The sequence below is a fragment of the Panthera leo genome, chromosome B2 (genome assembly GCF_018350215.1).
Source record: "Panthera leo isolate Ple1 chromosome B2, P.leo_Ple1_pat1.1, whole genome shotgun sequence".
Classification (NCBI taxonomy): Eukaryota; Metazoa; Chordata; class Mammalia; order Carnivora; family Felidae; genus Panthera; species Panthera leo.
Window position 1 is genome coordinate 44,712,801 of NC_056683.1, and position 12,119 is coordinate 44,724,919.

The 12,119-nt window shown below is 42.9% G+C and overlaps 1 protein-coding gene across 1 annotated transcript in view; it reads right to left on the reverse strand.

Moving 5' to 3' along the window:
• Positions 1-414: 414 nt before the first annotated feature.
• TNFRSF21 (TNF receptor superfamily member 21) overlaps positions 415-12,119 on the reverse strand; it is a 68,157-nt gene continuing 56,452 nt past the window's right edge. Inside the window, exons 5-6 of the mRNA XM_042938996.1 lie at positions 1,902-2,130; positions 415-674 (exon numbers count right to left, since the gene is read on the reverse strand). Of these exons, the coding sequence (XP_042794930.1) occupies positions 445-674; positions 1,902-2,130 (459 nt within the window). The 3' untranslated portion in view covers positions 415-444. The remainder of the gene's footprint in view (positions 675-1,901; positions 2,131-12,119) is intronic.

Sequence of the window (12,119 nt, forward strand, 5' to 3'; positions counted from 1 at the left end):
GAGATACGAAGACTGCGTATAGAATTCACAAGATGCCATTACACTTTTAAGAAGTTCAGAGCCTCACAATCCAGTGTGCAGGAAAAGCCACACTGCATTTGTGGTACATTAAGTGAATTTAAAGTGCACAGAACAATTTTGAAAACACATAAGAAGTTGAAACAGAAAATATGGAACCTAAAAAACTTTAGTGGTGGGTATTTTTCAACAGTGACACCTTGAGTAAGGCTTATAAACTAACTTCCTAGAAGGGTTAAAAAAAGAAAGAACTCAAAACACTGGCCGTATACTCTGTTACACACACACACACACACACACACACACGCACACGCACGTGCGCGTGCACATGCACACACACGCAACTAGAAAAACAGAAACAAAACAAACAAAAAACCACCCTGCCACTAAATTGAGTAATTTCCAGAGTGCGGTATCCCTCATGGTCTACAATAGATCGGGAAGATGGCTATACACAGAGTCCAAGAGGGTCTGGCTGGCTTCCTGACTCTTGACTCCAATAATCTCAAATAGCCGGTCCAGCTTGTCCTCAGCCTGAGGAATCTCTTCAATCACCCGCAGCTCCTCAGGATTCAGAATGTGGAGCATGTCGTCAAAAATAGGCTGTAAGTCACAGGGGTCCAGGCGTACCTGCCGCAACACCGTGTCCTTCTTTTCTGCAGGGAGGACAGGGAAGGTAAGGGGCGGTCAAGGGACTGGACTGGGGAAACAGAACAGCGCTAGGAGGGGCAGTTCCCCTCTCCCAGGCCGTCCCCACCCCCACCCCAAGGTGTGTGAGTGAACCCCTGGCACATTTTAAACGATACAATAGTTTTTACTTGCATTGCGCTTAAGATAATAAGATCTGCCTAACAGAGAGCAGACAAGGAACCACTTGCATGGGTTGTTGACTGTCCTTAGCGCGACTTTTGTCTAGACCTAAAAGACTTCGGGATTCTTCTATAACTCAGCAGAATGCTGAAATACTTAGAGAAACTTAAGGAAACAAAACAAAAAAACCACTTTTCCATCTGCAATGTGTTTACTAAACAAAGATCAGTCCGCCCTTTTCCCCTCAAAAATTCCAAGTCCATGTAATCTGCTTATCTGACTTTCAAATTACATTGCCACATTTCAAAACTAAACTACAAGGGCAAAAGCACACAAATAAGAAAATACTGCTTCTTGGATCACACCTTACAATGAGACAAGGGACTGTAACGTATTTATTACTCCTCTAAAAAGCTTTCTCAAAAATATAATATGTAGCATAAAATACAAACTAAAATATAAATCTTTCCTATAAATATAAAATAGATAAATGTAAATAGGTAAGGTATATAAGAGAGAACATATTTTATAAACATAAACTACAACATAACATGCCTGCCATGAAATATCCGAAAGTGGGAAATTATTTACCAAAAGTACCAATCCTCAATGTTTAAAACCTTGTTCTCTGCAATGATTCTGAAGAGAGTGCATTTTAATTCGAGTCACTGAAACTTACACTTCTGACCCCCAAGATAGGTTAGACTCTAAATCCTTGGATTCTGCAAACCCGGTCTGGTAAATAATTTTCAAAAAAACCTGCCAGACAACATTTTATCGGACCTTCCCCAAAACACCTTCGATAGCATCATGAGGATAAAGGGCGACCAATGCAGGCTCTCGGCCAGATCAAAAGAGCCGTAAAGACTTCCTGGGTGGGTCCCCGCTGTCTGATGCCTCGGTTCCTCTGGGGCCAGCCTCACCTTGGGGTCTGTCATAGGTTTTCCTGGGCAGATCACTCCCGTGAGGCAACTATCTGGCTGTGAGGCTGGCCAGGGAGAAACCCCGGGGGCTCCTCTGGGGGAGGCTTAAACAATGAATATACCCCGCTGCCGTTCTGCCAACGTCTGTACCTTTGGTAATAAAGGAGCCCGTCCTGCTCAGAGCCGAGGAGCCGCTGGATGTGGAGTCACAGCGAAGAAGAGGCTCCGACTCATCCACGAAGAAGCCCTTGTTCTTGTCCAGCGGGGAAGGCTCCACCGTCAGCAGGGTGGAATTCTCAAGTTTCGTGTTGGGGCTGGGGATGGGGCTCGGGCTAAGTGGGCTGGGGCTCATCGGGAGGGCCAGTTTGTCAGTTTCCAGCTGTGAGGGGAAACAAACAAATAAAAATGTTTCTTATTATATACTTCAAAAACTGTAGAGGAAAACAATGAAAGCAAAACACCCTCTCAGATGCTATTTTTGTTCCATTTACTATTTTATAGATGAATTCTGCCATTCTGACAGCCTGTAACTTACATTATTGCTAGACACACATACACACACGCTTTTTAAACCGTCAAGAATATACGTGGTTCTGGCTAAGCGTTAAGCATTAAAAATTAGGAAGCATGTGCACGAAGCCATTACCTCACAGGAACGGAACTGGACAAGGGAGTGAACAGGAAGATCTCCAACTTAGAAAAAAATGGATTGAGCTGGTGTAGGTCTTAGATAACATCTAGTATGCCCCCTCTGTATGAGTTGAATTATGTCCCCCCAAATTCATGCTGAAGTTGTAACTTCCTGTACCTCAGAATATGACTGTATTTGAAGATGGGGCCAACTAAGTAAGTTTAAAAAGAGGTGATTAAGGTATAATTGGGTTCTAATCCAATAGGACTGGTATCCTTAGAAGAAGCCTTTAGAAGAGGCACACAGCAGAAAGACCATGTAAGACACAGGGTGATGGTTACCGTCTTCTACAAGTCGAGAAGCCTGAGGACACCTCAAACTTCTAGCCTCCAGAACTGTGACAAGATAAGCGTCTGCTGTTTAAGCTTCCAGTCTGCGATACTTTATTACGGTAGCCCTAGCAAACGAACACATCCTCTTTTTATAAGTAAGGAAACTGAGGTCTAGAGAAATGACATGACTTTCTTAATTATGGGCTCCCAAAGAGTAAGGGGCAGAGCTAAGACTCATTCCCATTTCAAAGCAGCTCAGGAGAACACCAGAGGCCAAAGCAGCTGGAAGAGAGTGAGGACCACCCCACTGGGGCCAGTATAGAGCTCCTAAGGACTTAATGGAGCCAGTGAAGCTTGCATTCTGGAGGGGAGGGTCAGAAAGACAAAAACAAGGAAGCAAACAAACAAGATGGTTTCACATGGAGATGGTGAGCTTCATGCCCATTGGCTGGTATGCAGAGAATGGATTTTGGGGGGCAGGGGAGGGCGGGCAAGAAACAAAAGAGAGAGCCCAGTTAGGATGCTGCTACAGTGGCCGGGTCAGGTAAAAGCATGGTTTGTACCTAGGTGTGCAGTGGGGAAATGATAGGCGATATCACCCCGTTTTACAGATGAAATGACCAAGGTCCAGAGAGGGGACACAGCCCTTGGGAGAAGGCCGGTGCTCAACTCAGGTCTGCTTAATACCTCTACTTAGCTTGTCATCTGACACTCTGCTTTAGAACTCTGGCAGGCATTTGTGGCATCTCTTAGTCCATTGACTTGAATCTTTTTATTGGCTCTTCTGGCATGGATGAAAATCTGGGGGCCAGGGGGCCAGATCGCACAGGGCAGGGTTCAGGGAGTGCTAATCACCACTTCTTAGAACCCTCATGACTTCACTCAGACACGACAAGCAAAACATTGTCAAGTTCCTCAATCAGGAAGACACTGACCCTCATTTCAAAGTATTGTGCTGAAGGGCTGTAAAACGCACAAGGCAAACACAGCTGCTTCTTTTACAACCTGTAAGGCCTGAGGAATTCTTGCAACTGACTGGAGATTCCAAAGACCACGGATTACTGCACCTGCCCACTGTTCCAACAGCAGTTTTCCTCTGCACAACCACCCACACCCTGCTTCTGCTTCCCAGTACAAGCTGAAGACTTGCATAACGCATTCCCAGCTGCCCCCTTTCTGATCCACAGACAAAATTTTATGTTTCTGCTTTTACACTTTTAATTCAATAGGCCTTGGCATGTGCCCCTCCTCTCTGAAATGCACATGGCCATTCATGCCAATACACATTTTTTATTCACTCAATTAGACAAAGAGCACTTGTCTACACTCTGGTTCTCAGGGACCACATTACATTGGACGACATGGTCAGTCAATATAGTGCACTGTTCTTGCTTAAAAAAAGAAATTCCTGCCCACAAATCACATGCCAACAGACTAAGGAGTCCACCCACCTATTTCCTGAACTTAGCTCAAAACTTTAAATATTTTATTTTTCCCCCACTTTGGCCAAAGGATCCTATCAGTGGAAATTAAGTACGTGATTTCCAACACAATTCAGTGAGACAGAATGCTGCAGTGATGCTCTCTTATAATCAACGATGAGTCCAGCGAATAAGAAAATGTCCCTAAGAGTGGTTTTACCGTCATCACCGTAGGGCTAACAATCACAGCCAAAGCCAGAGCTCATGTGACAATCATCTTTCTAGAAAATCTATTCAGCTACTAAATATAGGTATCTCTCCCTTTATGCAGGATACACAGCAGCTGGTTGATTTCCAAATTTCTCTAAAATTATTTGCACTTTTCCTATAAGGAAAAAAAAAAACGCTGCTCATAGAAAATTAACTTCTTTCCTCCCTTTACCTTACTATTTACAATATCCATCAACACTGGGTTACAACACAGCAACTCAAGCATTGTATTACCTACGATACCTATTAGATAGCTCTAAATGGAAATTAAGTCATTGAGGGTCACCTGGGTGGTTTAGTCAGTTAAGCATCTGACTTCAGCTCAGGTCATAATCTAGCGGTTCATGCGTTTGAGCCCCACATCAGGCTCTGTGCTGACAGCTCGGAGCCTGGAGCCTGCTTCAGATTCTGTGTCTCCCTCTCTCTCTTCCCCTCCCCTGCTCGTACTCACTCTCTCTCTCAAAAATAAATAAAACGCTTAAAAATTTTTAAAAAAGAAAATTAAGTCATCGGGATATGTGGAATAAATTAATTATTAATTCAGAAAGTTCATGTTCATTGTTGAGTTGATAGCAAATAAAGAATACTTATTAATAAGATTTAGATACTAAAAGACAAACACTCTAAACAAGAAAGCCAGAAAAGGGTCCTCTTGTTAAATCTTTAAGCATACACTTAGCCAAATATTCACAAAATAGATTATGAGGGACTTAATTTTTTCCTTATGCATCTTTGGGTCTTCCAAATTCTCTACAGGGACATATCAACTTCTATAACTATAAAAACAATACAAGTTATTTTTAAAAGAAGTTACCACAATGGGGCGCCTGGGTGGCTCAGTTGGTTAAGCAGCCAATTTTGGCTCAGGTCATGATCTCACGGTGTGTGGGTTCGAGCCCCACATTGCGCTCTGTGCTAACAGCTCAGAGACTGGAGTCTGCTTTGGATTCTGCGTCTCCCTCTCTCTCTGCCCCTCCTCCATTCTCTCTCTCTCTCTCTCTCTCTCTCAAAAATAAATAAAATACTGGGGTGCCTGGGTGGCTCAGTCGGTCGAGCATCCGACTTAGGCTCAGGTCATGATCTTGCAGTTCATGAGTTCGAACCCCGCATCAGGCTCTGTGCTGACAGCTTGGAGCCTGGAGCCTGATTCGGATTCTGTGTCTCCCTCTCTCTCTGCCCCTTCCCTGCTCATGCTCTGTCTCTCTCTGTCTCTCAAAAATGAATAAACGTTAAAATTTTCTTTTCAAATAAATAAAATATTTTTTAAAAATTTTAATAAATAAAATAAAAGCAGTCACCACTGATAAGTATATTTTCTATTTGCTAACTTGGAAATATTATGGCTACAGTAGCTCTTATTTATTTATATTGGTAGCCGAGGAACAGGACCACCTTGGAAGATCACCTACTTGGCAGAGCACCTCGCTATACTTCCGTTAAGTGTCCACAGGCACAAAAGGGTAACATTACCCTCCAATTCACTGCAGTGAGGTAGACACTCGACTTAAAAGAAAGGCCTCTGGAGAAATCTGGCCAATGAAGGCAATATATCCACCGGATATTTGAAGTCCTTTTGCAGAAACTTTAAAAATACAATTCTTTTTGCCTTACAGCCAGGAGACAAATCATGCTAACTTAGAAGACTCACTTGAGAAATGAGGTAGAGACGGTAAGACACACGGAAGGGGGAGGCAGCAGGGATAATGAGGGGAGAGCTCCCCAAGCAGCCAAAACCAGAACGGTTCTATTGTGCGGACTTCAAGAGCGTGCAATTTACTTTCGCCAAATGAGCCCCAAATCTCCTCCTGATGAGTTTCTATGCAAGTACACTTAGTCCTGCCAGATACTGTATTTATTAGTCCCAAGTGATAGGGGAAGGGAGATAGATAAATGATTCACCTACTCAACAGCTGAGTCACACCTAAAGGTCCACTGCTGACCTGATTGCTTTCCTTTCTGATTAGCAGAACCACCGAGTACAAGATACCATCCAAATGGATGAGGGAACGAAGGTATTGATTGAAATTGGTGGGCTTGACCATCCCGGGGCTGTAGAGGTTTGTAGCAGCCTTTGTAAGAACAGTGATTTAACTTGTATTTGGGCTAGACCGGGATGAGCCATTCATTTCCAGCTGTGTCTTTGCGACCCTCCACTCCTACGGCATCCAAATGAGCACCCACTCTGGGTGCTCAGCTCAACTACAACCTGAAACTGAAGCTCAGAAGTAATTCCTCTGTTTTAGCATCAAACCCCAAATCGCTTTCCTTGTTGACTAGCCTTGGGGATGGCGTAGCCAGGGATGGTAAAGGAAAATCCTTCCAAGCCTCAGTCATGGCAAAAGTGGTTTATAAATGAAATGAAATAAGGTTCCAAGACTACTCCCAAATATAGTCTGCAAACAGGAATCGGCCAGAGAATGCCAGCCTCAGAGGCTGTCTTTCCAGCATGCATTTCATGTGCCCCACAGTCAACTCCTCAACATCAAAATCATTAACATCCTGGAAATTCCACTGCAAGAGAGGAAAGGAAATCGACTTCCAACTAGCTGTGTGGTCTTGGAGAAATCACTTCCCTCCTTAGACCTATTTCCTCATTTCTGAACAAAAAAGATTAGACTAGGTCATCTCTGTTGAAATTATGTCTTATTTATTGTTTGCCATACTATGGCTATTTCTTTCTCTCCCCTCAACCCACCCACCCCCAACTCCCTTTCTCCTTCCAAGTTACCCCTAACTGGTTCACTCAACGAAAGTTTACCACTGAGTTATTTTCAATTACTACCCAATTATAATCTCCCTGTGGTTGCACAATCTGTTTTCATAAAACGAATTCACAACTTTGATGCATCAATGACCCCCTGAAATGAAGCATTAATTACCCAGCCTAGATGCTCCTTGCCAATCTGCTAAAATGGTTCAACTTAACCCCTTGGCTCCTGGCACTAGCCAGTTGGGATTCCACAAGATTTCATATCCCACCGATATGCCCGACAGCCTCAAGAAGAGAACTCCTCACAATCAAAAGCTACCCTTTCAGCTGAACTTTCCCTCCAGGCCTCCTCCAACACTTAGAAAGATGGGAGAATCCTATGTCACATTTGCGACGTTTTCCATCACTTTAATAATGGTGTTTAAAAGCCCATTTGCTAAATTCAATGAAAACTAATTGCTATTCCATCTGAGTTGACCAGCTTGTCACTCAGATCCAGCAAACAACAGGGACTTTAAGAAATAAACCATTACCAGTACTGTGCTTAAATGATTCAGTGTGAAATACACATATTCCATTTGCTGTGAAGGTAGCTCTTAGGGGCTTCATTTTACAAATGAAAAAACTGAGGCTCTAAGAGGTTTGACTACCCTGCCCAAGGTCATGGAGCCAGGATTCAAGATCAGGTCTTTCCAGTTTCAAAGCGACCCTCTTTGCTGAGCCATGTCACTTCTCTGTCTGGACCCACTACGTTTACAGAAAAATGACAAACCCCGTAACCTCAGTATGAGCAACCACATGACCACAAGGAGGTGCCCTGGCTGCTGAGCCAGAAGGAAGAAGCAAAAGGCGGGGTCTGCAAGGATCTGTAACTCAGTGGCAGAGCTTAGACTCCGGCTGGATGATGGCCCTGAGATAAAGATGAGAGAGAGATTCTGTAAATATCAGACACCTCAACGGTGGACCAATGACTTGCATTTGTATTTGAAAATATTTCCGATCCGACAGACCAGGGGCTGTTTAAAAAAAACAAAACAAAACAAACAAACAAAAAAAACACGTAATTTCCACTGAAGTTTTATCTCAAAGGAATTACAGTCACAAATAAATACATAACTAAAATTATTTGAGGATTATGATATTATCTCAAGCTTGTTTCCCCTGCTCTCCCAGCTGCTCGTGTAATCAAAATCAAATTAGATTTCATGACGTCCTATAGGTCTGGTAGATATGTAAGCCGGGGCTCTGATAAAAGCAAGTGCTATCTTCCCCGCCCATATAAGCATCTAGATATCTGAATCTTATGCAGTCCCTTTGTTTAGAGAACAGGAATCCAGATGATAAGGAAACCTTTGTCATCTAAATCTATGTGGTTCCAGGATTTCATATATAAGTAAGGTTCAGATAATGATGGTTACCAGCTGTCTCTCAAAAAACTTATCTGAATCTATTCAATTCCTAAGTTCAGATACTGAAGAAAACCTGAGAAATACAACGATTTCTCTCTTTAATAAATGAAATACGGTGGTGATCCCAACAACGAAAAAGAGAAAAAATGGGTGGGACACAATGGCTTTATTCTTCTGAGTGTGAGTTCTTATTAAATTCACTCAGAGTAAAGGTGTTGGCAGGAATAATCCAAATTTACACCTAGTAAAATTATAAAATTTTCTTTCCACAAACAAAAAGAAAAAAAAGGAAATGGGAAGATGCTGATTCCTCAGCCTTTAAAAGAAGTGTTATCAGTTGTTAAGAAATTTGGAGGGAAGTCTTAGAAATGGGAATATGACCCGGAAATATACATTCACGTATATAGATAAAGCAAAGACATTAAAATGTGAGTTAATTGTTAAATCTAGGTGGTTAAGCTTATGGGTATTTGTTGTACTGTGTTTTCAACTTCTCTTTGTTTCATAAGCCTTATTTTCTTAATTGGGAAAATAAATTTTAAACAAGGGCTAAGAGCCAAGTAACTATAAGACAAAAATTCCCCAAACTTTTCCTAGGCTTCTGATTTTTTTTTTTTTAATTTTACTGATTTTTGAGACAGAGAGAGACAGAGCATGAATGGGGGAGGGGCAGAGAGAGAGGGAGACACAGAACTGGAAGCAGGCTCCAGGCTCTGAGCCATCAGCCCAGAGCCCGACGCGGGGCTCGAACTCACAGACCGTGAGATCGTGACCTGAGCTGAAGTCGGACGCTCAACCGACTGAGCCACCCAGGCGCCCCTAGGCTTCTGATTCTTTAGTCTGTTGTCATTCCGTCTTTCTTCTCTTGCCCAGCCCCTGTCCCAGGAAAGGGAAACAAGAGGGGGCTTCCGTTGCATAAGCAGGGAACAGGGCTAACACTTAAATCTAAATCATCAGTTGGCAAGTGGGCATTGCTGGCCTCATGCTGTCTAGATCCCCCTAGGGCCACCGGAGGTCATGGGATGGAAGAAGGAACAGGAGTGCGATGCCAAAAAGCCCTGCTCGTCTTCCCTGGAAAGCCCGATGCCAGCCCACAGCAGTAGCAGAGCTCAGTGGACGCAGAGGTGTGCACTGTCCCCGAGAGCTGGGGACCAACAGCAGGACCTACAGTACTCATCCTCGGGAGGCTCATAGGATTAACTTGGCCCAAGAATGGCAAAGCCACCGGGAAATTATTTTAAAAGACACCTCACACCCACCCTAGATCTGTCCAAGCATAGCATCATGAAAGTATTTTGTATCGACTGCAACCTCAGTTAAGCCTATATTGAAACTGCATCCCAGGTTAGCTGGCCATAGTGTGTTTCTCCCTTAACTACGCCAAGCCCAAGTCAAGGCAGTTGCTACAGTCTTGTGTGTATATGTCATTTCTAAGAGTTAATTTCTAAAGGGAATCCCAAAGGCTACAAATCCACCCACATTTATGTGAAGGTGACTAATCCTTGCCCTAAGCAAGAGAACTGTTCCTCTCCTGAATGCAGAGGGGAAAAGCCACAGGAAGCCACAAGTAGTGCTGTATGAAGCTGCCAGAGCTGGTAAGAACCAGCTGGCTCTGGAAGGAGAAGGAAGGGAGGGTGAGCCCCGCCCAGCTGCTGGCGCTGTGTCTGCAAGCTGTCCAGCCTGCTGACATCAACGGTAACATTGCAGCCCTGAGCTGACTCACTGACTAGCTTTCTCGAAAAAGGAAGCGATGACAGAGAGAGTAAGTGGGTTCTCTTGGTTCCAGGCTGGAGCCCACTCACATCCAAACATACTGCTGAGCCTTACAAGAGCTCGGCCCCGTGGACACATGAGGAGGTCACGCTGCCGGGAATGACGTGGGTTTCCCTACATTTCACTCACTGAGAACCCATGAGGAAGCCTTTCCCACAAAAAAGTCTTTGACCAATTCTAACCATGAAAAGGAGGTGCATGAATCTGACAAAGCTTGCCTTAAGGCATTGTGGAAGACAGAAAGTAATTTCACAGGAAACTCATGATCTTGAGGTAAGAAGGCTCAAGCTCATCTCAGTGACTCAACTGTTTTGAACTTGCTAAGTTTGATTAAATTAGTGTTATTTAATAAAATCATTAGTTGGATGCATGCCATTAGAATTGGAATATACCTGGTACATAATTCCAAAAGGAGCTACTGTGAAAAATACTTCTCCCTTATTAATCTCTGACTCACAGTTCTCATCTACTAGGTTCCCCTGCGGGTGGTGATTCTTACCAATTCCTCGCGTGTTCTTCCTCCCAGTCGATACTTACACCAATAAAGAGGTATTATATAGTCTCTACCCTTCCCCACCTCTTCTTTAGTTGTTACTATTTTTCTCATTTTACTTTTTTTTTTTTTTAACACAATACTCGCTCCTCTCGACAAATGCATGCTGTTCCACTGTCCGGGCGTTCCACAACTTCTACAACCAGTTCTCTGTTGAAGGTCATTTATGCTGCCTCCACTCCTTTATTACAGATGACGTTACAAGGAATACTTTACTTGGGACATTCTACACACATGGCAGAGGCACGTGGGACTATTCGTAGGACATAGTCCTGGAAGTACCAGGTCAATCATCAACTGCCATATACTTTGGTAGATAATACCAGATGGCTCTCCATAAGGGTTGGGCTCACGTACACACACATCGGCAACAGACAGTATCCCTTTTTCTCTGTACTCTCACAACACAAAAAATGGTGTCATACCTTCTCCTCCTTACCAATCTAAGAAGTTAAAATTGTATCTCTGTGCAGGTTTCCATTTTAATTTTTCTTGTTCCGAGCAAGGCTAAAAAACCTGTATACCTTTAGGAACCCTCACGATTTCCTTTTTTGTGAACTGTCTTGTTCACAGACTGCCCAATTTTCTTTTGGGTCCTTGGTCTCTTCATTAATTTGTAAAAGCTCTTGATTTTTTTAAGGTTGTTAACCCTATGTTGCAAACAACTTCTCCCAGTTATTATTCTTTTGATTTACCTATGATGTTTTCTGGCTTATCCATTTATTGTTAAGTAGTCGAATCTTACTGGTGTGACTTCAGTGTTTTCTATCCTTCTCAAAAGAGACTGACCTACTGTTGGGATAATAAGAACAAAGAAAAATTCCCCCATGTTTTTTTCTAGTACTTTTTTGGTGACAAGTCATGTTCATGGTTGTTCACTGCAGACTGTCCCCTGACAAAGTCCAACTGTGGGTAAATCAAAAGTTTCTCTGAAAAAAAAAATTTTTTTAATGGGAAAGTCAGGAGTGAAAGCTACCTCTCCCAAAGAATATGAAGAATTAAGCATTGAAAGTGTTGAACTGAAATTAACTGGTATACAATAAAACCTACTGCTGGCCATGATGCAATTCCTCACCAGCACGTGTACCTGCGATTGGTACATGTGTGATAACAGAACAAGAGATAGTCTCATAAACATAAAATGGAGAAACTGGACCCGAATTGGAAGCTACTAAGCTTTATCAAGATATGAGTTTTGGCTTTAAAAATAAATTAAAAATATGATATCCAGCACTGGTAATTGATGGAGAAAATAAGCTTCTTTTCACC